The sequence below is a fragment of the Parasteatoda tepidariorum genome, chromosome X1 (assembly GCF_043381705.1).
Source record: "Parasteatoda tepidariorum isolate YZ-2023 chromosome X1, CAS_Ptep_4.0, whole genome shotgun sequence".
In the NCBI taxonomy this organism is placed as follows: Eukaryota; Metazoa; Arthropoda; class Arachnida; order Araneae; family Theridiidae; genus Parasteatoda; species Parasteatoda tepidariorum.
The window spans coordinates 33,394,198-33,421,780 of NC_092214.1; the positions used below are offsets into that span (position 1 = coordinate 33,394,198).

A 27,583-nucleotide genomic window follows, 5' to 3' on the forward strand; every position below is an offset into this window, starting at 1 on the left:
ATTTACAAAATCAATTATAAAAAGTTTTTTGATGAAATAAGTTATTAAAATTTTTTTGACAAAATAAATTATTAAAAAATTCTGGATAAGAATAAGAAAGTTTATTTTTTTAACTACTTTTTTTGGGAATTTATATACTCGTGGACAAAAAAATTACCTCACCAAGAAGGAGTCGTCAAAATGAAATTAAATTTTGCATACGACTCCTTCTTGGTGCGCTAATTTTTTTGCCCGTGAGTGCGTTTAGTTCAAATACAATTCCGTTGAATATCTACACTGTAAAAAATCCCTGTAAAATAACGGTATAAAGATTAGCGGTACTTTGAGCTCATCTGCAAAATCTGCATTACCATATTACTCCATTTTTACTGTAAACTATGATACCGTTATTTTTACAGTAATATTTATTTAATTATAGTGACTCAATGACTTAACGGTAACTATTACAGTAAAAATTATGGGACATGAGATTTTTTGTTCCGAAACATGTTCCAGTGAAAATGGATTATACGGCAAAAAGTAATGTCACGCTGGCTGCAGGTACTTTTCACCGTAACTTGATCTGGACATTTTTACTGCAAATTTTAAACTTAAGACGAAACATTTAAATAAATTAAAATAAATAAATGAATAAATGGACATCGTTTTCCTAAATTTTAATTGATGGGTATTCAAAATTTTCTATATTATATATTTTTTTAGTTCTTATTAGCGTTAAACTCAAAAATTGTCTTACTTAACTGTCTTAATAACGAATGAAAAATTAATTCTTTCTAAAACATATTGCAATGGGTGGTGTGGTTTTAGTTAGTCTCATTTTTTCCTGTGCATTACACGTAATTTTGCTTCACGCAAGCTTGTCTTCGTTTTCTTAAGGGGATTAAGAGGCAATATTTTCTTATGAAACGTGAGAATTGCAGTCTATCCAGCTGAGCTAAGCACGGAATATTTGTAGAGGAGAGGACATAATAATTCAAGAACAAAATGAAATGCTTCGGGAAAATTAGAAATGATTTATAATTACAGTTTATTTCTTCATTGTACTTTCTTGACAGTTTAAGAAGTATCGATAGTATGCAAGACAAGCTTTAATTCTGTTGTTTCCTTTTTTTTTATTTCCTTTCCGTTGCTTTCGCTTAATTAAATAGTAAGTTTTGTTTCATGTGTTCACTTTTTTTTCTGATTTATGCATTTTGAGTTAAATTTCAAATTCATGCTTTAATTTTTTTTTCGTATTTCCAGAAAAATTTATGCATCACTTTTTATCACATACTTTTTTATGCCTTTAAACCCTTTAGTTTAACCCTTAGACAACTATTTTTATTAAGCATATTTTTCTTATTTTTTATTGGGACAGCCTGGTTGGCAGGACGCTGAACTCATGTTTGTGAGAAAGGGAGTTTGAATCCAGCCGGTTGAAGACTCCACGTATAGTACGTGGTGATAAGTGCAGGTTAAATCTGTTGAGCCAAAAAATCCTTCATTTTCCCATAACAAACAACTACTTGAGGGTACTGAACTGGAGATTGATCGTTCTCTGGTTCAGGTCAAAATTACGATCTGTGGGTGAATTAAGGGATGTATGAATGAGTCAGCCCTATAAACGGTCGTATGTTGCAAAGGTCAAATTCTTGGCCATAGATGGCGCCACTGGAAAACAAGACCAATCTCACCTCCTCTGATTTAATGGCAGACGACAACAACAACATACTTTATTATTTTGTATTAATTTAGGTCAACAATATTATATTTATCATTTTAAAGATTTACGGTTATTAAATGCAGCATGAAACACAGGTGTTTTTCTTTGCGTTAAAGGTAAATCTTAAAAACAGGGCTCACTTCCAAGCAATAATTAGTGAAATTTGCATTTATTTCCAGTTATTTGAATCTAATAGAGGCAGTTATTTATCACTGAAATTGCTTTAAATTAATATTAATTTTTGAATATGAATGGGAAAAAAATCAAACATTTTTTTATTGAATTTTATTTTTCAGCACAAATATAATTTCTATAATTTAACAGATTTTTATAGTGACTGTTAGATTGTTTTAATAATTAAAAAAATATAAAAATATATATTTGTTTGTAATTAGAGCGTCAAAAATACATAAAAAAAGGGAAAAGTGTGTCCCTTCTGCGTCAACGGGTTAAAGTGGACTTTAAATCAGTCTTTTTTGTTTTAAATTTTCTTGAGAAAGTAAAGCATTGTTCGTTTTGTCTAAAATGGTAAATAATAATGAATTGTTTCGTTAAAGTTGTTTAATTGTTTCAGATACTGACAAATGAAATAGACACTAGTCGCTTTAAGTGATTTAGAGAACTCTTATTTTTTTGGGGGGGGGACTCGGAAATGAGAAATTGAATTGCTAACTTAAGTTCTAAACACGTAAAACATAGATGTTTGTGTGCTTCAGTTCTTCCTTGTTCTGCTGCATTTTATTGATTTAGTAATTGTGACATTTTTTACCAGTTACCTGTTCTGAATTTTCTTTGCTGAATTATTTTTCGGTACACTTTTATTGCTCATTTTTTTTAACCGTTTTTGTCACTTTACATTTTTACTGGCTCCCTTATAAGCGATTTGCATCTAACTTGAATTATCTTGCACGTTTTGTAAGGTAATAAACTAAAACAAATATTCAAACCTTGTTGGTGTCAGTATTTGCTGGTACACTTTTATTGCTAATTTTTTTTCACTTTGCAATTCTACCGTTTCCCTGGTTCTCTCAGAAACGATTTGCATCTAACTTAGATGTTTTGTATCCCACTTACACGTTCTATAAGATAATAAACCAAATAAATATTCAGACGCTGTTGGTTTTCAGAAAATAATTTTAGTTTAGGTCTTATGAATTTAGACAATCCGTACTGCAGATCATTTTCAGAAGATTGGAATATAATCCAATTTGCAGTTAAAATACCTAGTTAAATATAACTGATGAAAATAGGTTATTAATCAGTAAAAATTTAATTTTGTTTGAAAAAGAACAGAAGCTTTATTATAATAAAAGAAGATGATATATATATATATATATAAAACAATTAAGNTATAAAGTTTTTTGGGACAATTTGTAATAGCTGAAGGAAGGAAAACAAATCTACGGAAAATATCTAATAAATTAGGTATATACCAAAGCAAATTAATTAAAAATTAATCAATACTTTTCCATACAATATTTTTTTTTGCAATTACGTCTTTAAAGAAATGGAAATATTTGTACTGTACTAGAATGATAATATCATAAATATTAATTTACAGTATCGTGATTGAAAAGCTGTCAAGTTGCTTGTGAAAACTGAAGCCGAATATGATTTTATGAGAACAACATTAAAAAACCCTGACACATTGTCATGTCATGAACATTCGTAAGCTTCTTAAAAGTATCAATTTGCTTGGTGCCGAAAAGAAATCTTATATATCGAATCAATATCTTATCGAATCAAACTAGTGTGGCCCTTACATAAATGTCAAATTAATTAGGGAAGAAACAAAATAAGACAAGATTTATATTTTAAATGCAATTATTAAATATGTTTTAAAGTGTTATCCAGTAATATATGTATATTTGCAAAATTATACAACTACAGTAGATATTTAACTTCTAAATTTGTTTATATTACATCCGTTACTGTTTTCTGTTTATTATTCAGAAAAATTGCGTAATTAGTAAACTTTTAAAATATAATTATAAAAATTATTTTATTTCATATGTAATTCCGTTCAAGGGCATTTTAATTTCGTTTATCAAAACTTGTGAAATTATCCCTGAAAACAAATGGAAGAAGTGTTAAGCAAAATTCTCCAGTTATACTCGATATTTGCATAAAGATTCTGTTAATGACATCTAAATCAGGGTTTAACAGAGGTAAACAGATGGGCTTTTGTCTTACACCTGATTATGACAAATAAGGAATCAGTTGTAGGTAACGCGTAATAATTCCCATTTCACCTTAGTTGGAGGAAGAGAAACTAGTTCAAATTTAAAGCCAAAATGTAATTAATTAACTTTGTAAAATACAGAGTTTCGAATTTTAAGTCTTCCATTTTACGGCTTTCTCCTCATTAGCTTTACAATTATTTCCATGAGATAATATTAATGAACTAATTCATATGCATGAGTGCCCCTCTGACGTTTCATCTAATATGCATATACTGTGTTTCAATAGAAATTTAACATTGTTAGGTATTTGAATTTTAGATAGTTATGTAGAATCTCGGTCACGACACATAACACTTATTTACGAGAATTAATTCGCCAGCTGTTGCCTTATTTTACTTCTATGTCTTACTGTTACTACAAATTATTATGCTACTATTAAGGTTTACCAGCAAACTACTTTGATCAGCTATTATCGTCAGGCAAGGGCAATACGAACCAAGTGATTAGCGATTAATACTGAAACAGTTGAAGAGATTAGTATGCATAAGCCGCCATTGATAAACTAAGAAATAACAAATTGTTTTTGCTCGCTTTGATTCAATAAAATAATTATTAATTTTTATAAGTTTTGTTAAAACATTTCATTTACATAAAATAAATGATTTGAAGTGAGTTAAGGAGATTAATAAGTCCAGCCTACACCCAGGGGGTAATCGAATAAACTTAAACATTAAACGCAAATAGTTTCCGAAACAAGAACCCACCTCCGACACTGGGGCCTAGCAACCCAGCTGGGTCACCAATTATGCCATTTAGTTTTTCAAAAAATCAGAATGAGTGATATGGCAACATGACAGCAAAAAACATAAAGACCACTTAAAATAAATTGAAGAATCTTATAAACAGCTCTTTAAACAGACTCAAGCAATATATTAAAACATAAATCTAAAAGCTCCATCACGTTTGTGATTTATAGTGGACATTAGAACAAGGACCTCACCATAGAGATTGTTTTGGCTTGAAGTGAGCTAAAAAAATATGCATATGTCCGAATCGAAACAAAATCAAATCCAATCGAAATAAAATTCTCGATAGTGCGAATTGATATCCAGCTCTTGAGATCATTATGATTTATTTCCTTTTGATGCAACATAGCTGTTTCTGTTACATTAAACAAATTTTGCAATTTTTGAATGACAACACCCATTTTTGTTATATTAAGACATTAACATCACAGTGAAGAGTACAGGTTGTGGAGTAATATTTTTTGCTTGAAAAACTGTAGATCGAACTTTATCTGAGGAAAGCTAGAAGGTGCATTCTAATTCAAGTACTTTCTTTTTCATTTCCATTAATGAGATGGCGTTTTCAGCAATATTGAATCACTGGCGAGTCGAAACTATATAAATACTATTTTTTTTCCTTTGATTTTCGTCCTGCGTGGCTAATTTTTCCAGCTAAAAATATTATAATTTAACTTAATTTTACGTGTTTACTGTAAAAACTACTTTCCGGTGAAAATAAGTGGGTGTCGCTAGCTGTAAATTTAATTTTTTTCCTCCCCTGCATCGTTACTGTAAGAGCTCTATTGTAATAAAACATTTCGATCTCAAAAGTACATCTTAAAAAAATATATGAAATTTAATTTATTTTGTTTAATTTTAATTCGTGAAGCGGATGGGCTAAATGTTCATCAATAAAAGTTTTTATTTTCATTTTATGGGCATTTATCCACATCGACGTTAGTTTTTTGTTAAAGGAAATTTTTATTCCATAAAACATAAATTTTTTCACTTCATAGTGGCATGTATTTATATACACGAAACTCATTAAATTATTTCAAACCTTAACTATAGCTTTTCAAACATTCTTTCTCTTATCTAACAGTCAAATATGTTTTTGCTCGATTAAATATAAATTCGTAACTGTTGATTTGCGCACTCTTTGACCACATTTTTGATATGTAATACCTATCAGGAAAACAAATGGCTTATTAGTACAAGGCTACCTGGTAAATTATTTCTTATAGAATAACGTGCTTAACTTTTTTTGAAGAAACAAGGATTTTCCTCATAACATTACATGTTTGCTGGAGTTTAGGATTGGCGTTACATGTTTTCAGTTTCTAGCTGAGTAGCGAGAAATTCTTTATAGTGGGACAGAATGTAATATGTTAAGCGTTTGTCTTATAAAATACAAAATAGTTTAGCGCTTGATTTTATTGTACATTTTATATAGTTTTAATCTTTTAGGTTCAGCAAGTATATTAAGTTGCTATAACAATAAGTCGTAATAAGCAAGTACAATAAATCTTTAGTCAAACACACAATCCGAAAACAAGGAGAATAAAGCAAAAATACTAAATAATCTATTGCATTTTATTCCTATTATAATTTCTAAATAGTATAATTAAAAATAAGACTTAATAAATAAGATATATAAGTATGATATATGAATAAGTATCGTTATTTCTATTCACAAATAAACCTGAATAAAGAAAAAAATAAGTAACAATCTACAAAATACTAATTCCAATTTATATTAAAATCTTAAAAAAAAAATCAGTTTAAAAGCGATTATAATTGAATAAATAAAAGCAAATATGAAATTGTTTTTTTATCGATAAATTTACTTGCAAGATTTAAATATTTATTTGAAATATGTGAAATTTAAGAATAGTTTTTAGTTTTACATAAAAAACGTTTTCTATAATGATTTAAATTTAAAGATAAAACTAATTCTCTTTATATATTTTTTTTCGTCTGAGAATTTCTTAATATAATATGAAAACTATGTTCCTTTGTAGAACATCTTCATTATTTATACGATTCGTGCACAATTTATTGATAATATATTTTCTTCTTGTGAAGGTATTTATAAACTTGAGTTTTTAAGTTCAAAGTAAAACTTTCTATGAAATAAATAAATTCATTCTTATCAAAAATATTTCGAATGTATTTAAATCAAATTGAAATAATATGCCACGCAAGTTTCTAGATAAAAATACAATAAAATATTATAAATCCTAATGATCAAAATCAACAAATTGTAAAATGAAATTTCGCATTTTAAAGGTATCTCTTTAAATAAATTAAAATATGTTGTATGAAATAAATTAAATAAATTAAAATCTGTAATATATTTCTGCATTCTTAAAAAAATTAAAATATATAATATATTTCTTTGATTTAAAAAACAACATCGAATTAAATAATAATAGCAAATATTACATTTCCGTTCCAATGAAAACAAAAATGAGAGATTAATTCTCTCTAAAATATTTATTACTTAATGTGAATTTTACTTTCTCGTATTTCATCATATTTCGAGAAATTTTAAGGCGAATTGAAAATTTTTTTCGCACAATCATAAAATTCGTTAGTCCGAAGATTAGTCTATACAAAAAATTATTTTAATAAATACTTATTATTTGGTATTCAATAGTGAAAAAAATTTTTTATCGAACTTTAAAAATACGACTTTTAAAATACGATACGATTTCGCTCAAATTTTGTATTTTATCATGTAAAATTGACATACTTTAAAATGCTGTAAAAAGTACGCCAAAAAGTAAAATTATCACTAAAGGATCCAAACTTTGGATCGCTCTCCTGATCTAACTATGGGGACCATATTTCCCAGATTGCCTCTCCCCCCTATATTTTAGGGATTAGAAATCTTAATAAGTAGAAGGAAAAAAAGTGTGTTTACTCAGAAAAAGTACGTTTTTGTGTCTGATTTCGTACGGTAAAATATCATCTGTAATTAATTGCCATGTTTAAGGTCCCCCCCTCGAATAATTAAGATTCTGTCCTAGAACTTAAAGATCCGATGATTAGATCAAAAGTTATTTAGAGTGGTTCATTTTTTTTGCACACTGATAACTTATAATGCTTTTTAAATCTGGTGACAACATTTTTTATGCTTCCTAGATATTTTTACTATTTTTTTCTCATTTCGAGTTCAATAAATATTTTTATTAGATCTAATGCAGTCTGAATAAGATCTATTAATGGGCATCGCTGTTATGTGGCAAAACATTTTTGATTATACCTTAAGAAATATTTGTAGATTTTCTCTCAATTATGATACGTCATCTTAAGCGTAAAAATAAATGATGCTTGAACGTGATACTTTCACACAGTTGCACCATATATATATATGACACTTTGATTTCATTTTTCTTTATATTGCGGATATATCCATACTCTTATTTACTCCAGGTTCACGAAATTTTTCGCAGCTTTTCAAAATAACAGATAAAAAGCAATAGATACAAGTTACAAGCTTATTGTTAGATTTGCTGGCATAGGGTGTTCAAGAATACTTGTTCACTTTTAAAATTAAAACCTCTGAAAGCTTTGAATCTTTTCACTAAGTATGAAAAATTGCATGGATTTAGTTAGCATCTCCAAAGTTAATCAATAGCCATGTACGTATTTTTTTATAGATTTAAAAAAAAATGTCAAACATTGAAAGTGTCTCTTCTATTATTGTAAGGTAGAGCATTTGCTTCCATGTTTATATTTGAATTCACATAGAATCGGAAATGTGCTATCAATAAATAAAGAGTTTGACAAAATGTTGCTAATTCAAAAAATCTCTTCAATGCGCGTACAACTATTTATCTACCTTTAACTTAGAAAAATTTATAAAATGTTTTCAAAAGACGCTTCGCAAGATAATATTCTGAAATTATTTTCTTTGCTGCATATACTTTACTTGAAAGTTAAAGGAACTATAAATAGGAAACCTTTTCAAGTTCGATAGATTTACCTTGAACATATTACTAGTTGTGTTGTAAGCAATTGAATCAAGTAGCGAAAAATGTCTTCATGAAATTGTAAGAAAAAACTTTTTTTGCTTTACGGTTAAATGATATGTATCGTGACTAGTTTAATTTGTTTATAAAAATTCTAAAGTTGTTTTAACAGGAATAATTAGTTACGCTCATCGGAATTAGCTTTCTAAATAAATTTAAATGCTTCTGTCATTTTTATATTGATAATTATACGTCCAATGATATTTGAAGCTAATATGGAACACTTATCCACTTAAGAAATTGTTAACTCTGTTCATGTCTTGTTAGATTAAAACTAGTTTTTAAAAAATTCAAAAAATATCCTTAATTTGTTCGAAAAATACACTTTATTTGAATATAGAAACATTCTTTACAGATTAAATACAAAAAAAAATATATAATTTTCCAAGGAAACTCAATTTTTCAAGGAAAATTGAGCCAAAAAGGAATGAAATTATCGGATTTCTTCATCAATAAAAAATGACTTGTAACAGTCAATCAATTTTTCCTCAATAGTAATTCATCGGGTTTTGATAATGATCTTATTTTTTTTAAACTTAAATATTAGTTTGAAACAACTAATGTGTATTTCTTTTTTTTTTTAAAAGAAATACATTTTGAAAGCGGTGTTAATTAAATACAATGTATTCTTTAATCTTTTTTATTAGTTCACCCCTATATAGAGATTTCATTCACCATAATTTAAATTATCCCAATTCAACATGCAATCGAGTAATAGGTATATACCAAATTTATTTAAAATTCTAGCTTTTTAAAGAAATCTAATATTTAAAAAAAAAAACAATATATGCATTAACTTAAACTTTCCAATAGTTTTAAATATTTAATACTTAATAAGTAAAACGATATCGGAAACGGTTCGAAATATTTTCTTCTTAAAGAAATAAAGCAAATATTAAAGGAAGTGAATTTACTTCTCTATTTATTCATGATGGAATAAGAAGCTTTTAAAACCCACTTAAATAATAAAACTAAAGCTCAGTTACCTTCAAAGTTTTAATGGTATAGAAATATTTACTACACGTCAAGAAAGTAATTTAACTCAGTAGAAATTCGAATGCTTTAAAAAAAGAAATATTTTTCAAATCTTTTACTTAAAGATGGTGCAATAGATTTTTCAATATTGTTTTTATTTGTTTTTAGAATTCAGCGTATTGCTAAAAAAGAGACATATCTAAGAAATCATAAAATAAACTTCGAAACATTTTGATAACGCAAGGATTGAATAAGTTGAATGAAAAACTTGTTTTTTTACACAGATAAGCTACTTCTTCTGTTCAATTTTATTTATTTATTTATTTTTATTTTGGGATTGCTTTCTCAATTCCATCATACGGACCTCCATTTATTGAAAAGTTTGATCTTTTGATTTTTCTGCATTGCTAAGGATTTTAATTTTTAAATATTTCGTACTCCGTTATCATATATTTTTTCGAAATATATTGAATATTTCAGATAAATATTATAAAAATATTTTGATTTCGTTTGCAAGAAAAACATTAGTTGATGTTGACATTAAAGTCAGACTCGAAAATAGTTTTTCTAAAAGTCAGGGAGAAAATTGTTTATCAATTTATTTATTTTAAGTCCGCAAATATTTTAGAAAGTATAATTACTAACTTACTTTTTTTTATATTCTTCGAATTTTCAATAATTTTTTCACATAATTTATTACTATTAGTTTTGCGTTTGTATATGGTCTCTAAATTTTTCTGAGAGCGGGTAATTTACCAATCTGATCAGCCAGCGAAAGGACCGATGGTGTGCGGTATTAGTCCTCATTAAATTGTTCTATACTAAATTTCTGAACTTTACGTGCATGACGTGGCACTACCAATGCAGGATAGCTATCTGCAGGGATCAAAATTGTGATGGCATGTCTTCGGATCATCTACATGGATGTTTCTCCGAACGTCGCAAATAGCACATTGTGCAACTCTAGTGTGACGTAAATAAAGTACTACTACTCACTGATTGTAACAAAAATTAATATTGTTGATAATTTATCATATTAATCTTTTGAATATTTTATGCCGTCTAATATGCGCTTAAAGATGAACACTTTACAGTAGAGAAATTTAACAAGGACCGATACCGAGCACTCGTTCTCCTTTCGCGGGCTGTTCGATGTGCTCACTGACTGCTGCCAGTGATGCATATCTTGTTGATCTACTGAGAACAACGTCTTACAATAAATTAACTGGGGCCTATTTGTGCATTTCGTTGCCAGCAATCTTTTTAAAATATCGTTAATGTATGATCTGAAGAACATGTATTTTAAATGTCATGCCTCAGTGACCCAAACAACATCACGAAATCATAGTATGTTATTATAAAGTATTAAAATATACTAATATAACAAATTGCTCAATTTTTCGCATAGGTGCAGATAAATATATAATGTGAAGAATATGAACATTAATAATAATATTTTTAAACATCCACTGCTATAGTTATGAAAGTAATCAATTTTTAATTTCCAATATTTCTTTCAATTATAATTTTTAAAATAATGTTTATTACTTAACTACAAATATCGTAACAAATATCATTGAAATGATTAAAATATTCTTAAAAGGCTATTGAAGCGAACAATTGTCATAAATTTGTCTGAAATAGAACTAAAGAATTCTTAAAGTATACATTCATATTTAATTATAAGTAATATTTCATTCATATTTAATTCGTCGCGAACTGAATTATTTCGATAAAGATAAAAAAGAACATTGCTAAAGATATTAAAATTCGGTTTCCCTATGTTACCTCATTTATCCTCTTTATTGATCAATTATTTCGGAATAAATTTTTTGTCATTTTGAAGTTTCATGGGGGAAAAAAATGTTAAGGAGAAAATATTTCACTCCAGTGCGCGAATGAAATAGGTTCTTCTTAATTCAAGAAAAGTATTTTCTATGTTATGCATGTGGCTGAATTTAAATAATTGAAGAAAACTTACTGACGAACATTTCTTAATTAAACTTAGAATTTAATTCTAAATTTTTATCATATAGTTATGTAAATGTATATGAAAATACTTGTAAACTAACATATTTTTTGTTGAGTTACCTTTGTTGTTAAATAGATTTCTACAGAAAAAAAATAGTGAACATATTGTGTGGGCAATACTTTTTTAATGCTAACTATAAATTCTACAGAAGAAAAAAAGAATATTTTTTACAGAAAAAAAAATTATTTAAAGATAAATACAGATTTTTGTTTCTTTTTTTAATCGTTACCCGCGTGCTAAAAAAATTTCGGTTTTTCTTTTTTTTTCCCTCTTTTTTTCCTCTCTCTCTTTTTTTTTTTTTTTACTTATTTTCTTCATATATTTGACAGTTTAATTCTGTTTTTCACGAAACAGCTCTTCTGTGTTTCATCCTAATCATGTACGGATTAAAACTTTCAATTCAAATTCCAGTTTTTGCAATGCAGTTTTACTTAAGGTCCGATAACTCAATCTTTCTTCTTTTTTTTTTTCAAAAACCATTTTACGATTATTTTCTATACTTGCTCTTACTTATTTGAAATTATTTTATGGTTCTGAACATTGTATAAATAAAACTGCGATTAGACTTCATGGTTGATATGATACTTTCCCTGTTAATTATCTGTCTTTGGATATAATTTTTCGATAAGATAAATTACCAGACATTTTTATAAGGGTGGACCTCTATAGTTTTAAACGATTTTGCGCTTAAACATGATTTCAATAAATTATATTTTTATCATAAAGATAATTTAGGATTTTTTTTCTTGCCCTAGCAATAGAGTTACCGTGATTCAAGGGACAGAGCGCTCGCCTCACAATCGCTTGTTTTTCAAAATAACAGAATTTGTTTGTAAAAATAACAGTATCAGCTTAAAAACAGGCGCTGTTTATAAATAACGGTATTTTTCAGTGAAATAATTAGTTTTATATTTTCACACAAGCTGACAGTTTTTTTCTGTAAATTTAACAGATTTTTTGATTTGCAGTATATGATTTTAATTAAGTAGTACACTTATATAATATGAGGTGTACATGACAAAGACAAATTTTAAATAGTTTTTGTGCTGTTAGGCATCTGAAGAAAACAAATCTATAGCAAAACTATGGAAATTCTATAGCAAAATTGTATTTTTCAGGTTGTCCAAAAGCTCACGCAAGAAATAATTTTGATAAAAAATATAACTTTTCTTTTTTTTTTATTTAGTTTATTATGACATAGCGATTTTTATATCAATGGAGAATTGGTAAAAGCTTATGTATGGAATAACATATACGGCAAATTAGTTCCATGCTTATGTTTAACCATCGTATGATTAGGGATACCAATTCCGATCATCAAAGTGGGAAATAGACTACCACAAAAGGACTCATCAGAACTCAAGATATTGTTCAACAACGAAAACGCATTATTATTTCATGTAACGCTCCCTTTTGTAATAATTCTGACTTTCACCTTGATACACAGAATAATTCTTATATAGAATAATTTTTTGTAATAATTCTGACTTTTACCCTGATTTCACTGGTAACATTTGTTTGCACAAATAGGGCAAACTTAAATCTTGAGTGAAATTTCAAACACTATGAAAATATATTTATCATCATTGATAAATGCAGTTTTATTAAGTGGAGTGAAATGCTTTTCTAAAAAAATGCCTTCACTTAAAAAATACGTTGGTATGGTTAGGTTTCTGAATTTTACAAGTTTCCCTAAGTATTTGAATTGATGATTTAGGTTTAGAATTATTAAAGAAAGATTCATTATCTAAATAAATAAAAAAAAATACTGGCTAAATCGAAGTTTAAATTCAAAGAATTTTACTAATTCTGATTTTTCCATAATTTTTTTCCATTGTTGGCAATGTTTGTTTGCACAACGTAAAACTTAACTCTTACGTAAAATTTGGAAGTCTTAAGAAAAATATATTTATCTTTATTGATAAATACAGTTTTATAACGTTGCGTAAAATGCTTTTCTAAAATGGTGAGTTATTTTCAAAAATATGTTGGTACGTTTTGGTTTTTGAATTTTACAGATTGTCTTATATTAATCAAACATTAATTTATTGCTGCATTCTGAAATAATTATTAAATAGTGCATAAGTCAAAATTTAAATTAAAAATTACAAAGAAAATTAAAAATTTTGATCTATTGTTCAAGCTTCAAGACTCTAAGATTGAGATAAGAAATAACTAATAATCTAAGATAAGAAATCTAACTAAAATTACTAAATTTACATGAACTGGAACTCGAAATTTTCGCAGGATAGCTAAATAGTCGAAGGTGCAAATATTGAAGGCATTTAAATTTTTACCATTTTATTAATATGAATTTCATATAAAACAACTAAATCAGAAATAGTCTTCTAAAGTGTATGAGTAGTATTGATTAGCTAATGAACTGATGTGTGTCCATTTACTTTATTTTAATTTCTTACAAACACTATTTTTGGGTTACTTAACATAAGATAACCCAAAAATGTTGTTGGATATTTAATTTCATGTTAACATGAGAGATAACAAGGGTCAGGAAAAATTCTTTTCGTCTCGTTACATAATTATTCTTTTGTTCAATATCAGATTGTTTTAATAAATGTTTAGGAGTTGATACCAAAGGAATGTCTAGAAAATTTGGATTAAAATAGTGAAATAAATAAAATATCTAACTAAATTTGCATTGAAGTATTAAAATCGAACAAAAATTATTAAATTTACATAATCTTGAACTCGAGATTTCCATAAGATAGATAAATAACCGAATTTTCGAAGGTATAATAAATTTGTACCTTTTCATTAATGTGAATATCATAGAAAACAACTAAATCGGAAAAAAGTCTTTGGCAAGAGTCTTTCAAGTAGTAAAAGTTATAATTCAAGTTATATACATTATAAGTAATAAGAGTACTTATAAGTTATTTGTCAAGTCCTTAGAAGTAATATATATTAGATAATGTAAATTTACTTATACATAATGTAAATTAATAAATTTATATATTATAACTTACATATTATAAATTTACATATATTACAAAATATACGTAAATTTACTTATATTTTGATTTCTTACAGACACTATTACTTAACATAAATCTCTGAGTTTTTTCCTAAAAAAATGAATATCTAATAATTTCTTAATCCAGTATAATAATTTCTTAATCAAAATTAATCGTAATCTTTTTTAATCTGGGAGCAATTTCTTAATCTAAATAAATACGTAATTAATTCTTAATCCAGTTCATTTCTTATGAATTTTTATCTTAAAAAATTCGTCTCTATTTTAATATCTATGTTGGTAAAAAATTACTCAAGCAATATTCCTCGCTTTCTATATGGTTTTCATTTTTTGTATTTAATTTCCCTGTGAATTAGATAACTGTTTAATATTGGTCTATTTCTTGTTTCTTTCCTTTTTTCATTCCCTCTCTTCCTTACTGGTCGACATTTTCCCCATTTTGTTTCTCATCCTGATACTCATTTTTCACTGAGTAATTTCTCGTTCTACCTGATGATAAACGATGCAATTTTCCACTCTTATAGTTTTTCATTTTATAACAATCTGCGAAAAAAATTGGTTCCAGGTTGAACCCTAATGAGGGTACTTGAAATCATATTGTCAAGCAAATTTTTTGACTTTAGAAATGTTATAAGATTAGTCATGTCTAATTTGAGGATGAACCATATTTTCACTAAATATAAGATTCATTAATTATGAATAAGAAATATGAAGTTTAATTCACTCAACTTGCATGCCAATATAATTCAACTTAACACTTTGTTTTACTTCATGTAAATTTGCATAACAAAATAAGTTAGCATTGATCAATATTTCTATTGTTCAATGTTATATTTTAAAGGTCTTATTAATTATAATTAATGCTTTACTCCATGTTGTCATTTAAAAGTTTGTTCAAAATTGATTGCTTACGTTACCTAAGTACCTGACAAAATATGTTAAAAAAATTACTATATTTTGAAAAAAGAAATATTTTAAGAAAAAGATAAAAACAGGATTCCCCAAAAATTACAGAGTAGTTAAGAAATCAATTTTCTAAGAACAGAAGGAAATGAATGGAAATATACAGTTGACAGAGTTCTGTTTAAAAATATTAATTGATTTTTCACAATAATTTTATTTCAACATTTTAAATCAAGTTAGATTAATCACCATTTTTAACACTAAGTAAAAAAAGTATGGTCAAAATTACCAGAATATGGTAAAATTTACCAGGTATCTAGCTCAATGGAAATAGCAAAAAACTCAGTAATCTTTTACCAAAGCACTTTAGTAACAACTTCGGCAAAATTAACAATATAATATGGCTTTATAATGTGTTATAAAAGATTTATATGTGATATATGATTGATGAATAGACTTAAATATGAATCTCAATTTAATTGAAATTTTTATTTTTTTTTATTTTAATTTTTTCGGTATTATATAAAAAGCGACAAATAAAATTCCGTTAAATCTCATTCACAAACTTATTATGAATTTTATTGATTATAACATTATCCGCTATTTCATATTTTAATTTGATTATTACTGATACTGAAAAAATTTTTTTTGGGCCACTTCTGAAATTTAGTCTTTTTATATTTTGTTAGCTTCTGTCATCTAGGATATTAGAGTTCTTAAAACTCTTAAAAAATCTCAAAAAAACTCAACAATGCACATAATTTAGAGTATTTAATGAAACAATAAACAAATAGATAATAAATTTAATACGATGAATCAACATTATAACATACGATAAAATAAACATCTGGCACAAGTCGTTTTCCAAGAAATATTAATTCATTTTCTGCTTTTCGTAATGAGCTCAATTTGAAAGAAGTTTTAAGCATACTTAGATTATTAGATCCTATCATTGAAAGGCTGAAAAAAATCCAATACAAAAAAGACTTTAGTGGACTTTTAATAATGTCACCTTTAATATTTTCTAAATCTTGGATAAAGCGAAATATTGCAGAATGGAGCTTATTTGTTCCTTGTGTGCTCATTAGATATTAATGTATGTAAATTCGTTTTATAAGATCCAACAAATTAACGATGACTTCGGAAATAATTGCTAGAGCCTATTTAAAATTAGCTATTTTAAATATACTCAACATACACAAATTCAAGTTAAATAGCATTGAATGGCGTAATTATCTTAAATAAAACCACTTAACTTGCTTTTTAGTTCAAACAGAAGATAGCTTTCCAAGTTCGTTGAAATAGTCTTTATTCATAACTTAAGTGTGCATTAAGTTTGTATAAATTAGGATGTTTCTTTTTATTAACGAAACTAGGTCTTTTGTGTTTGCTCGTCATTTCCTGTTGTGAAATAAATGGGGCATTAGTCGCATGCCTAATGGTTTTAATGTCATCCATTGGTTAAATTTGTTAGAGTTGCTCTTCTACTCACATTTTGTACATTTTGAGCTTTTTGCCTTCATGATTGCTTTCAAAAGGAATTTAATCGCAAATCAACAGTAATTTCTTTCCTTTTTAAATTTTGAAGAAAAAACAGGTTTATTAAAAAGAAACTATATATATATATATAACTGNATGTAATCCTCAATTAACACCTGCTTCAAATCTTTAATTTTATATATATATATATATATATATATACGAGAGAGAAATATACCTCGGATCAAAAAGTGAATCCAGGCACATTCAATATTTTTTTAAATATATTCAATGATACCAAATTCTATCTTTAATGATAACAAATTTGATAGCACCGTGGGAGCAGGGTGGAGAACTTGGAAATCTTAAATATGAACAACCATTTTAATTGCAGATTTGGATTCTCCAGTAAAAAGTAGCACTTTTTGAGTTGTATAGTACTTTTGAGTTAGTACTTTTTGAGTAGCACTTTTTGAGCATATTGTTTCGCAGATGGAGTTGCAACCGAGGAAAATCAAAAGGTTGCAAACTCTTTAAAATAGAATTAAATCGGGACCCTTTAGATTGAAAGTAAATTTTAAAAAAATTAAAAACGTATTGGTGTTTTTTATTTTCGAAAAAAAAAATCAATACAGAATTTTTAACTTGTGTACTTTTATCTTGTTAGTAAAAATAAATAAAACTAAAATTTTTCATTGATTTGAAAATAAATAAAAAATTGATGCGCATTTTTCTTAACGAATTGGTTAATTAACTATTAAAAGCAAAATTTATTTAAAAAAAAAATAATTTTGGGAATTTTGTAACTTAAATTTCATATAATTGCTTAATTGGGCAATTGTTACCTAGAAGCGCCATTGAAAAATTACCGTAACTTTGATTGTTGACGACACTGACTCGGATAGTGGAAAAGTTGCTCGGATTTTTACTTGGCATTTCTACTCATGACTCAATCTGTTCTGATGTAGAACGTTAAGCATTAAACATTAAACGAAACATTTAACTAATAATTGACCTTAAAACTTTTAAACAAAAAATTTTGTGATTGTGAAATTTTAAGAGGGATACGATTTTCAGGAATCATCTATCAAAAATGTTAGACATTTGTGACGATTATAGCTTGGAGTATTTTCGAGCAGTTTACTTTTTTTTTTGAAAAAGTGAACAGATGCACCTTTATTCTGGCCGATGTTGTTTTTGAACTTCATTTCCACTCTCAAACCTTTTCAAAATATGCCTTCTATCCTAAATATTTATTTATTCTCACTTTTATGGTACTATTTATATTCCGATTAGTATCAATTTAACAGAGGCTTATTATAAATATAGTTCATAAAAATAGCAGTTAAAAGTAAATAATATTTTTTCAATTGTTCTTAAGAATGCTGTTCATTTTACCCCTAGCAATGATAAATTTCCTAGAAGTGACTTAATATGTAGTTTTCAACAAATAGCACATAGTCGGAAAAATATTTTATGTTGTCTGTGTAGTTTGTCCTACCAAGTATTTTAATTTTTACTTAAGGATAAGGAATGCAAATATACTCAAACAACATTAATTAATTCTGCAAATCTACTCCAGAAGTTATTTAAATTAAAGCAGATTATACGAATTTTTCACTAGAAATTTAGACTGTAGAAAGTAGAGAGTATTTAAAAACTATTGCTTAAACCAGATAATTAGTATTTTTTTAATTAATTTTAGTAATATTTTATTTCTTTTAATATAGAAAAAAAAACAAGTATGAAAAGAATAAGCGTCTGTTCTTTTTTCCTTTCTCCATAGAAAAAATCATGTTATATTAACTTTGAAGAATAAAATAACATGAAAAATAAAACCAGATTTTATTGCGAAAATGATCTCCTGTTCCAATGAAATGTTGAGTGAAGTTTTTTCCTGCTGTAAAGTCTATCTATGAGGCAGTCATATGCTTCGTCTGGGGAGGGGGGAAATCGATTTTATTTGGATTTTTTTTATGGTGTTGCGGTTCACGCACACTTATGACACCCAAAGTTTACAACCAGTTGAGCCTCATAGAATGAAAATCTTTCCATTGCGTGATAAAACTTTATCGATAGGTGAAATCACAAACCGTCAGAATCTCGCAACATTTCTAGCCATAATGAATTCGTGTATCATCGGGCTTGGCAGAAAGAGAAAAAAATCGAACAAATAAACATACCCCAGTTCAAGTATTTATTCAAAGTGATTAAAATTTCTTACCGACTTATTTGCTATTGATAATCATCTTGAGCAACGCGATAGCTTTAAAAATAGCTGTTGTTTTAGTTTTAAATTTATAAGAATATATGATATCCTTGAATATTGCTAAAGATGAATTTATAGTTGTATTTTATTGGCACTGTTGAGTACTAGAATTGCTAAGTGATTGAAATGAACTGCATGGATAAAATTTATCCAAGTTTAACTCCGGATGATAGATGTTCATGATAACTTATTCATGAATATTTTTTTAGCCTACGCACTGGATATATTAATGCAAAATGTTATCAATGTTGACAGAGAACATTTAGAATTCGATTACTGTTAGGTTTACTGCGATTGGTTATTCTCAACCACAAATATAGAAGTGTGGTTTATTTGTCCTTTGGCTAAATTGTCTTCGTGGAAGGCAAATTCCTGATATTTTAATCTGGAATTCCCATGTCTTCTCTAAGTCAGATACAAAATTAAAAGAGTACAAAAATAAAGATAATTATCGTAAATTGCACTTATTTTTTGAATATATGTACAACAAAATTATATAGTTAATGATAAATTAGGTGTTCTTGTAGTCTCCGTTAAGAACTAAAATTCGTGCTATTTTCTAGTTAAATGCATGAGGTAATAGCTCCCCTATTAGAGCCCTATTATTTTAAAAATACTAACTACACCTTGCTCTATTGCTCGAGGAATTATTGAAATATCATACAATAGCTATTTCTGAACCTATTGAAAGGCAATATTAGATAATAATTTCTGGAAAGTGAGAAAATGAAAATTATGAAAATTTATGTAAGTAATGGTAAAGGAGAATGTTGTACCATGCTCGAATTTCGATTTTTGTTATTTTTTATGCCGAATTTAGTAAGTTAAAGTATTTAGTAAGTTAGAAATTATGTGAGCCCATTGTATTTTCATACTCTGAATGTCTCTCCATTTTTAATGAACAAGTACCGGCATACACCGGAAAAAGTTTTTCAGTTCAGCACAGTATAGCATAGTGCTGAACCTTGGACTATTTAATTGTTACTCCTTCAAGTTACCAGAGTTAACTAAAATAAATCAAATGAACCATAAACGCCAATACAAATTATTATTTCATCGGAATATTTCAAAAATGTATAGATTTACTAAGGACATAAAAATTAGTACATCTTGAATGAGAGTCAAAAAACAGAAACTAAGTCAAAAAAACATTGCTAAGCTCACAAGACATTACATTGTTATTTTCGCTAGAGCACCTGCTGTTCATAATTTAAACATTAGTACAGAACTAGAAAGATAAGTTTTTTTCTAGAAATAAATTATTATTTCATCTCACAGAGAATAACATTTTGGCATTTATCCACCTAAGTGCATTTTTCAAATTTAAATGCAATATATTTTATTTTCCAATTAAATCCATTAGAAGAAAATGCTCAGGAGCTTGAAAATGAAAAAAAAATCCTTAGCACTGGTTGGGGAAAGTAGATATCATTCAGTATCCAAAACACAGTTCATAATACTTGTATCAATCAGTTAAACATACTGGATGCAAAGTTTCGTCACCAGGGGTGAAAACAGCCAGTCGCAATAATATATATATATTTTTATATATATATATATATATATATATATATATATATATATATATATATATATATATATATATATATATATATATATATATATATATATATATATATATATATATATATATATATATATATATATATATATATATATATATATATATATATATATATATATATATATATATATATATATATATATATATATATATATATATATATATATATATATATATATATATATATATATATATATATATATATATATATATATATATATATATATATATATATATATATATATATATATATATATATATATATATATATATATATATATATATATATATATATATATATATATATATATATATATATATATATATATATATATATATATATATATATATATATATATATATATATATATATATATATATATATATATATATATATATATATATATATATATATATATATATATATATATATATATATATATATATATATATATATATATATATATATATATATATATATATATATATATATATATATATATATATATATATATATATATATATATATATATATATATATATATATATATATATATATATATATATATATATATATATATATATATATATATATATATATATATATATATATATATATATATATATATATATATATATATATATATATATATATATATATATATATATATATATATATATATATATATATATATATATATATATATATATATATATATATATATATATANATATATATATATATAACGTTTTCGAATCGTTGCTATTTCCTTTAAATGTTATCCTGAAAAATATGCAATTGAAATTACAGATAAAGCTCAAAAGTGCTTTCGGTTTGGTCCTGGTTTGTTTTCTTTTTTCTGGGAGAGTAATTAATACCCTCCTATTAAATTTTTTTTGTATTTTAATGTCTCTAATATCTTTAAATTTCATGAAGAAAAAGTAATCAGATTTTCATAATTTTGCTTTCTATTTTTAATGGCATCAAGCATATTAAATATTGTTTTATTATTAGTTTTTGGCTCTACTGTTTTGCTTTGGGTTTTTATAATTCAACTAAAAGAAAATAATAAATTAGATTGAAAAAAAAATATTTTAAATGAACAATAAAACATTCCACCGCGTAAGATTTTTTTGTCTAATAAATATTACGGAACATTTAAAAAGAAACTTAATGCTTCTAACTTATTTTGAATCTAATTGTTTTTTGAGTAAACATTAATACAGCTTTTAACTACAAAATATTTCAATCAATTCAAGCTTCTCAAAAGAAGTTTCAAATTGGAAAATAATAAAAAAAAAAAAACATATTTAAAAAGATCACTAACACCTTTCACCTTAAAATCAAATTATCTTTTCAAAAAATATGAGTGTATAAAAAATATTTTTTTAAGAAAGAAAGTGAAATCTTTGCAAATTGGAAGAAATATATTCCCTTTTTTATACTTAAGTGTAATTTGATTCTGTTTTTGCTTTTGAAAGAAAATGGATGAATCTACATGCTTTTACTGACTCGTTTTTTTACTTTACTCTTTTTTTGATTTCAGAACTATATCTTTGTCAATAAATCAATAAGAGTTTTGTTGAAAAGTGATTTTTACACATTTATATCAAGCAAAAATAATTATAGTCTCTAAATGTGTATTTACTTTCAGCTAGAAAAAGCACATGTCAGGAATTTAATAAAAAAGATTAAAACTTTATTAAATCATAATTTTGATGTCAAATTGAAAAGTTATGTATAATAAATTATTCCTAAATAATCACACACATAAATATAGGGTGTTCGAAAAGTATATATCTCAGAAATTATTTGATTTTTCATTTAAGAATTAATTATTTAAATAAATAATGAATAGATAGCAAATAAATAGCAAATAAATAATAAATAGATAGCAAAGTTATTTTTTATCTCTCTGCACTGTAAAAAATTACGCTGCAACAGTACTGGCACCCTGAGTGAGACATGCGTAAAGTCTATTATACTGTAAAATCCATTATTACCGAAAACAATTCCATATCGTAATTTTTGGAAAAATATTACTGTTAAAACACTAGACTATCAGATTTTTTAATTCTCTAAATTTTACGCTAAAAATAGATTTTACAGTAAAACATGACATCATGAGTTTTTCGCAAATTTTTTATATAATTTTTTTCATCAAACTTCGTAAAATTATATATGCTTTTTGAAAAAATTTTTTTACGATAAACAAAGTAGACTTTTCGGCTCATAATAATCATTTAAGAAATTGCGATTTTTTTTTTTTTTTTGAATTTCAGAATAAATTTATTTTAGTGAAATTAAATAAAGGCTGACCTGTTAGTGAATTGGAGATTTAGAAAATTCAAGCAACAAACATTTCGGAACATGAATAAATTTTTTTATTTTGTGTCAAATATTTACACTATAAGTGTTAAAAGTAATAAATAAAGTAAGCTATATATATTAAAAGTAATTTTCAAAGTAAAAAAAAATAAATAAATAAAGTATTAAAATAAATCTATAATAAATAAATAAACAAATTAAAAACAGAAACTGAAATATAATAAAACATCATTATTTGCTTTAAGTTAAAGTTTAGCGATGTTAAAATAAAATATTAAGATGAGTGCGAAAATTAAAATTTCGTAAATAACTTTCTCACTTTTGTAAAATTATCTATATAAAAATCTAAATTATTATATTTCGATTCATTTCGAATAAGTAAAAGTAATGTATTTAAAAATATGTTTTAGACATTTTAAGCATTTTTCAGATTTGGAGCTACGTATATAAAGTTTAAAACAAATTTGATAAAATGATCATTGAGATATAAATTTGTTCTGTCAAAGTTTCTTATAGTTAAAAATAAAAACAAAGTATTTTTTCACGATTTTAATGCTATAAAACACAAGTTTTTTTCCAATTTGAAGAAAATTAATAGCATTAATTCTTTCAATTTTTAATTTCTTTTATTTTTTTGTCCTGGATCCACTTCATTTATTAAATCCCATGGTTATGCTTGTCGTTTTATTTTCAGATTGAAATTAAAATTCCAATATTTTTCTCGTTCAAAAATCGTTTAAATATTTCGCTATCCATTTATGAGAAGAAAAATTGTTCAATGGTTAATGTATAAAATATCATATGAATAGAAATATATTTCTTTAGTTGTGTTAGGGTAACATTTTGCACAAAATATTTTCGACCTTGCAATAGGATTACGATTAGGAACATATAACACCATAAATTTATTGAGCATTAAAGTATCTCAGAAAAATGTTCAAATAAGCATATTTATAACAAAAAAAGACAAAAGAGCTGACTGCATTGTAAAAAATTCCGGATACAAATTAGGGTAAAATGTACTAGCAATATAAATGACAGTACTTTTTTCCATCAAATCCATCATCACAATTTTACGGAATAGAAATCCGATTTACCGTAATTTTTACATTTATTTTCACTTAATGACAGTAATTTAATATATATTACTGTAAAATTTGCGGTATAAAACTTAACGCCAAAATTGGATTTTGCAGATTCTGTGCTAAGGGTGCCAATACTTTTTACCGTAGTTTTATTGGTTTTTTTTCTTCCCTTTGTAGATCTAGTCTGATGAATTAAAAGACTATTTTATGTTGTGAAAATGACTAAAAATTGTGCTTTTGCACTATTCTTAAGAGCTTTTTGTGCTGTGCAATCTCATTAATAGTTTCCAAATATCTTTTCTAACAAAAAGAAAATAACATCTATCAGAATGAGTTTGCCATATGTTGCACAAAAAATATTAGGTTTAAACATTCTCAGAGGTAATTTTTAGGATCCAGCAATGAGATCAAGCATGTTGAATTAATTAAAAAGAAAGAAAAAATAATTTAATGATTATTAAATTTGAAAAAAAAATTAAACAAATCCTTTTACTGAATGAAATTGCTTAAAATACGCGAGTTAATTCAAAGTGAAAGTTTAGATTTAAAGTTTAGAAACTCAAGTAATAAGCTTAGGAGGCAGTAATTTTAAAATAAACACAGATTTTCTTAAATAGAGTCAGCCTTTTAAATATCTTCAATGAACTTAAAATGAAAGCGTAATTTTAAATAATTCTGAAGAAAACTTCAACATATCTTAAACTCACATTAGAAATTTAATAGCATTTTGAAGAATCTTGAAAAGTTTGAACTAGACGAAAAAAATTATTGCGTTTTCTTTAGTAAGTTTAACGATTTTCTTTCATCTATTCCATATGGTGTACAACTCTCAGCTCTCTAAGTATGTTTTGAAGATTCATTTTTCGATCAAATGATTTTTCGATCAATATATATATATATATATATACATANTATATATATATATATATATAAATAGAAAACTCAATGCATTTGCATTTTCTTTTACTTAAGTCACTGATTAAATTATTTAGAAAAAATAGAATGAAACATCAATTATCACATTTTGACTAAATATTTTACCAGAAAAAAATATATATTGAAGCAATCTTTCTAAAATACGAAACCATTTTGCATATTAATAATTTTACCAAAGCAAAACATTGCTTGTTGTAATGTTCAAATTTTTATCATTTTAACTATTGCATATAAAAGGCATACAATGCGTTCGTATTTGTTTGATTTCATTACTTATTCAATCTAAATATTAAAAAATATTATTCTGAAATTAATAAATTATTTTTTTTTTCAGATTGTTTACCAGTTCGCTTCGCTTACCTAGGAGTACCTGGTTTTGTACTTAAAGGAGATTCTGTTTGGTTAGATTGCGGCTATGACCTTGAAGGAAATGAACTTTATTCTGTAAAATGGTATAAAGATAATGTCGAGTTTTATAGATATCTACCTAGTGACAAACCTTCCGCCCAAAGATATACTTTAGAAGGAGTCTTTATTGATGTAAGTAAATTTTTTCCAAAACTATTTTGTGTAATTATAAAGCATTAAATATTTTAATATACTGGAGATTTTAAAAAACAGTTATGTTGGTGTGATAGTAGTATTAGTTTATTTACGTCACATTGCAGCTGATATTTTTGGTGTGACCTTTAATCTATTTTATTATATTGTTCGAAAAATCTCGATAATATTTTGAAAAGTTTACTTTTTCTTAAAAATATCTGCAGAATATTATAATGTATCTCGTAGCCACTCTTAAGTCCAATTATTCATTTTAAAATTGCTACTCAATCCTCATTTCATCATGCGTTAGTCAAGCTGTTGTAAGAAATTTTTTTGTTGGTATTATGGCCTAATTCCTGAACCTTCTGAAGAAAATAAACTTTCCTGAAAATCGTTAAATAATATGAATCAAACAGATTAGATTAAAATATGCCTCAAAAGCACAATGCCAAATGGTCTTATGTTTATTTATTAAAATGTTATTAAAAAGAAGTCGATAGCGAACTAACAATCCTTTTAACAGTAATCTGAATGTTTTTCAATGTATTCCATCTACATTTTAAGTTTTGAGTTTGAAAATATTTTCAGATTCCATTCTGAAGACTTTTGACATTTTTTTCTTCATAACAAGATTTTTAAATAATGAAACAATGGATCAAATACCTTTATTTCTCTTTAAGGAAAAAATGCAGATTATTTTTAGTATGGACTTCAGTTTACTAAAACGCTTTTATAATAATGCATTGATGAATATAGCAACCATTTGTTAGAAAAGAATGAAGAATTTGATTATTGATAGTTGTAGTTCATTTATATTGCAAAAAATGAATGCTATTATGTAATTATTATGAACTATTTTCACCTTAACAAATAATATAGTCTTACTATGAGTTGCTAGTATGATGTTAAATTTAAGTAAACAAAATTAATAAGCACTGAGTGACATTCGATCTGATTTCCTTTAAGAATTAAATTAGTAAGAATGATGAGTATTACTGTGTATGATGAGTATTACTGTAATTCAAAATTGAATGAATTAGTTGTATATAATAACTATTCATTCAGTTTTTATGGTATAAAATTTAAAAAATTTTATGAATAATATATCACAAAAATGTACTCTAATGATGTCGGGAATTTTTAAAGAACCATATTTTCCAGTCAGACTATGACAAATAGAGTATCGACCAATAAATGTTTCAACATCTATGATAGATATACAACTTTTATTCACATTCAATTGTTGGTTAAAGCTCCATGAAAGACAATTTTAGTCTTACATTTGGAGTATGCTTTTTTACAAGTTATTGTATGACAGCTAGTGGTAATTTCCTCCACTCGGCTTGGAATTGACATAGAAGTTCTTGAACCAATTTTGGATAATCGTTGATTTGGTGATTCAAAAATATCCACAGCTTATTAATAGGGGTCAAGTCTTGGCTCTGGGTAAGACAGTTAATTAAGTTAAATCTATATCAATCTATAATATTTTAAAAGAAAAATATTAAACAGAAGATGATAGGAAAGGATTTATAAACGAAGAATTGTCTATTATTCTGCAATCTTAATCACTCTAAATAGAACTTTTTTATAGTAATAGTTTTCATTGTTTAGATACTTACAAACAAGCTGTAATCTACTTTTTCAAAATTTTACTATAGCCACGTCTAAACTTCAGAATAATGGCAATAAATTAATTCCAAAAAGTTATAACTATGTCCATTAAAAATGACACGAGGAAAGCA

At 25.8% G+C, this 27,583-nt stretch overlaps 1 protein-coding gene across 1 annotated transcript in view; it reads left to right on the forward strand.

Annotated features, from left to right (window-relative positions):
- Positions 1–27,583, forward strand: part of LOC107445948 (synaptogenesis protein syg-2) — a 136,612-nt gene that overhangs the window by 38,181 nt on the left and 70,848 nt on the right. Inside the window, exon 2 of the mRNA XM_016060465.3 lies at positions 25,630–25,835. Within this exon, the coding sequence (XP_015915951.1) occupies positions 25,630–25,835 (206 nt within the window). The remainder of the gene's footprint in view (positions 1–25,629; positions 25,836–27,583) is intronic.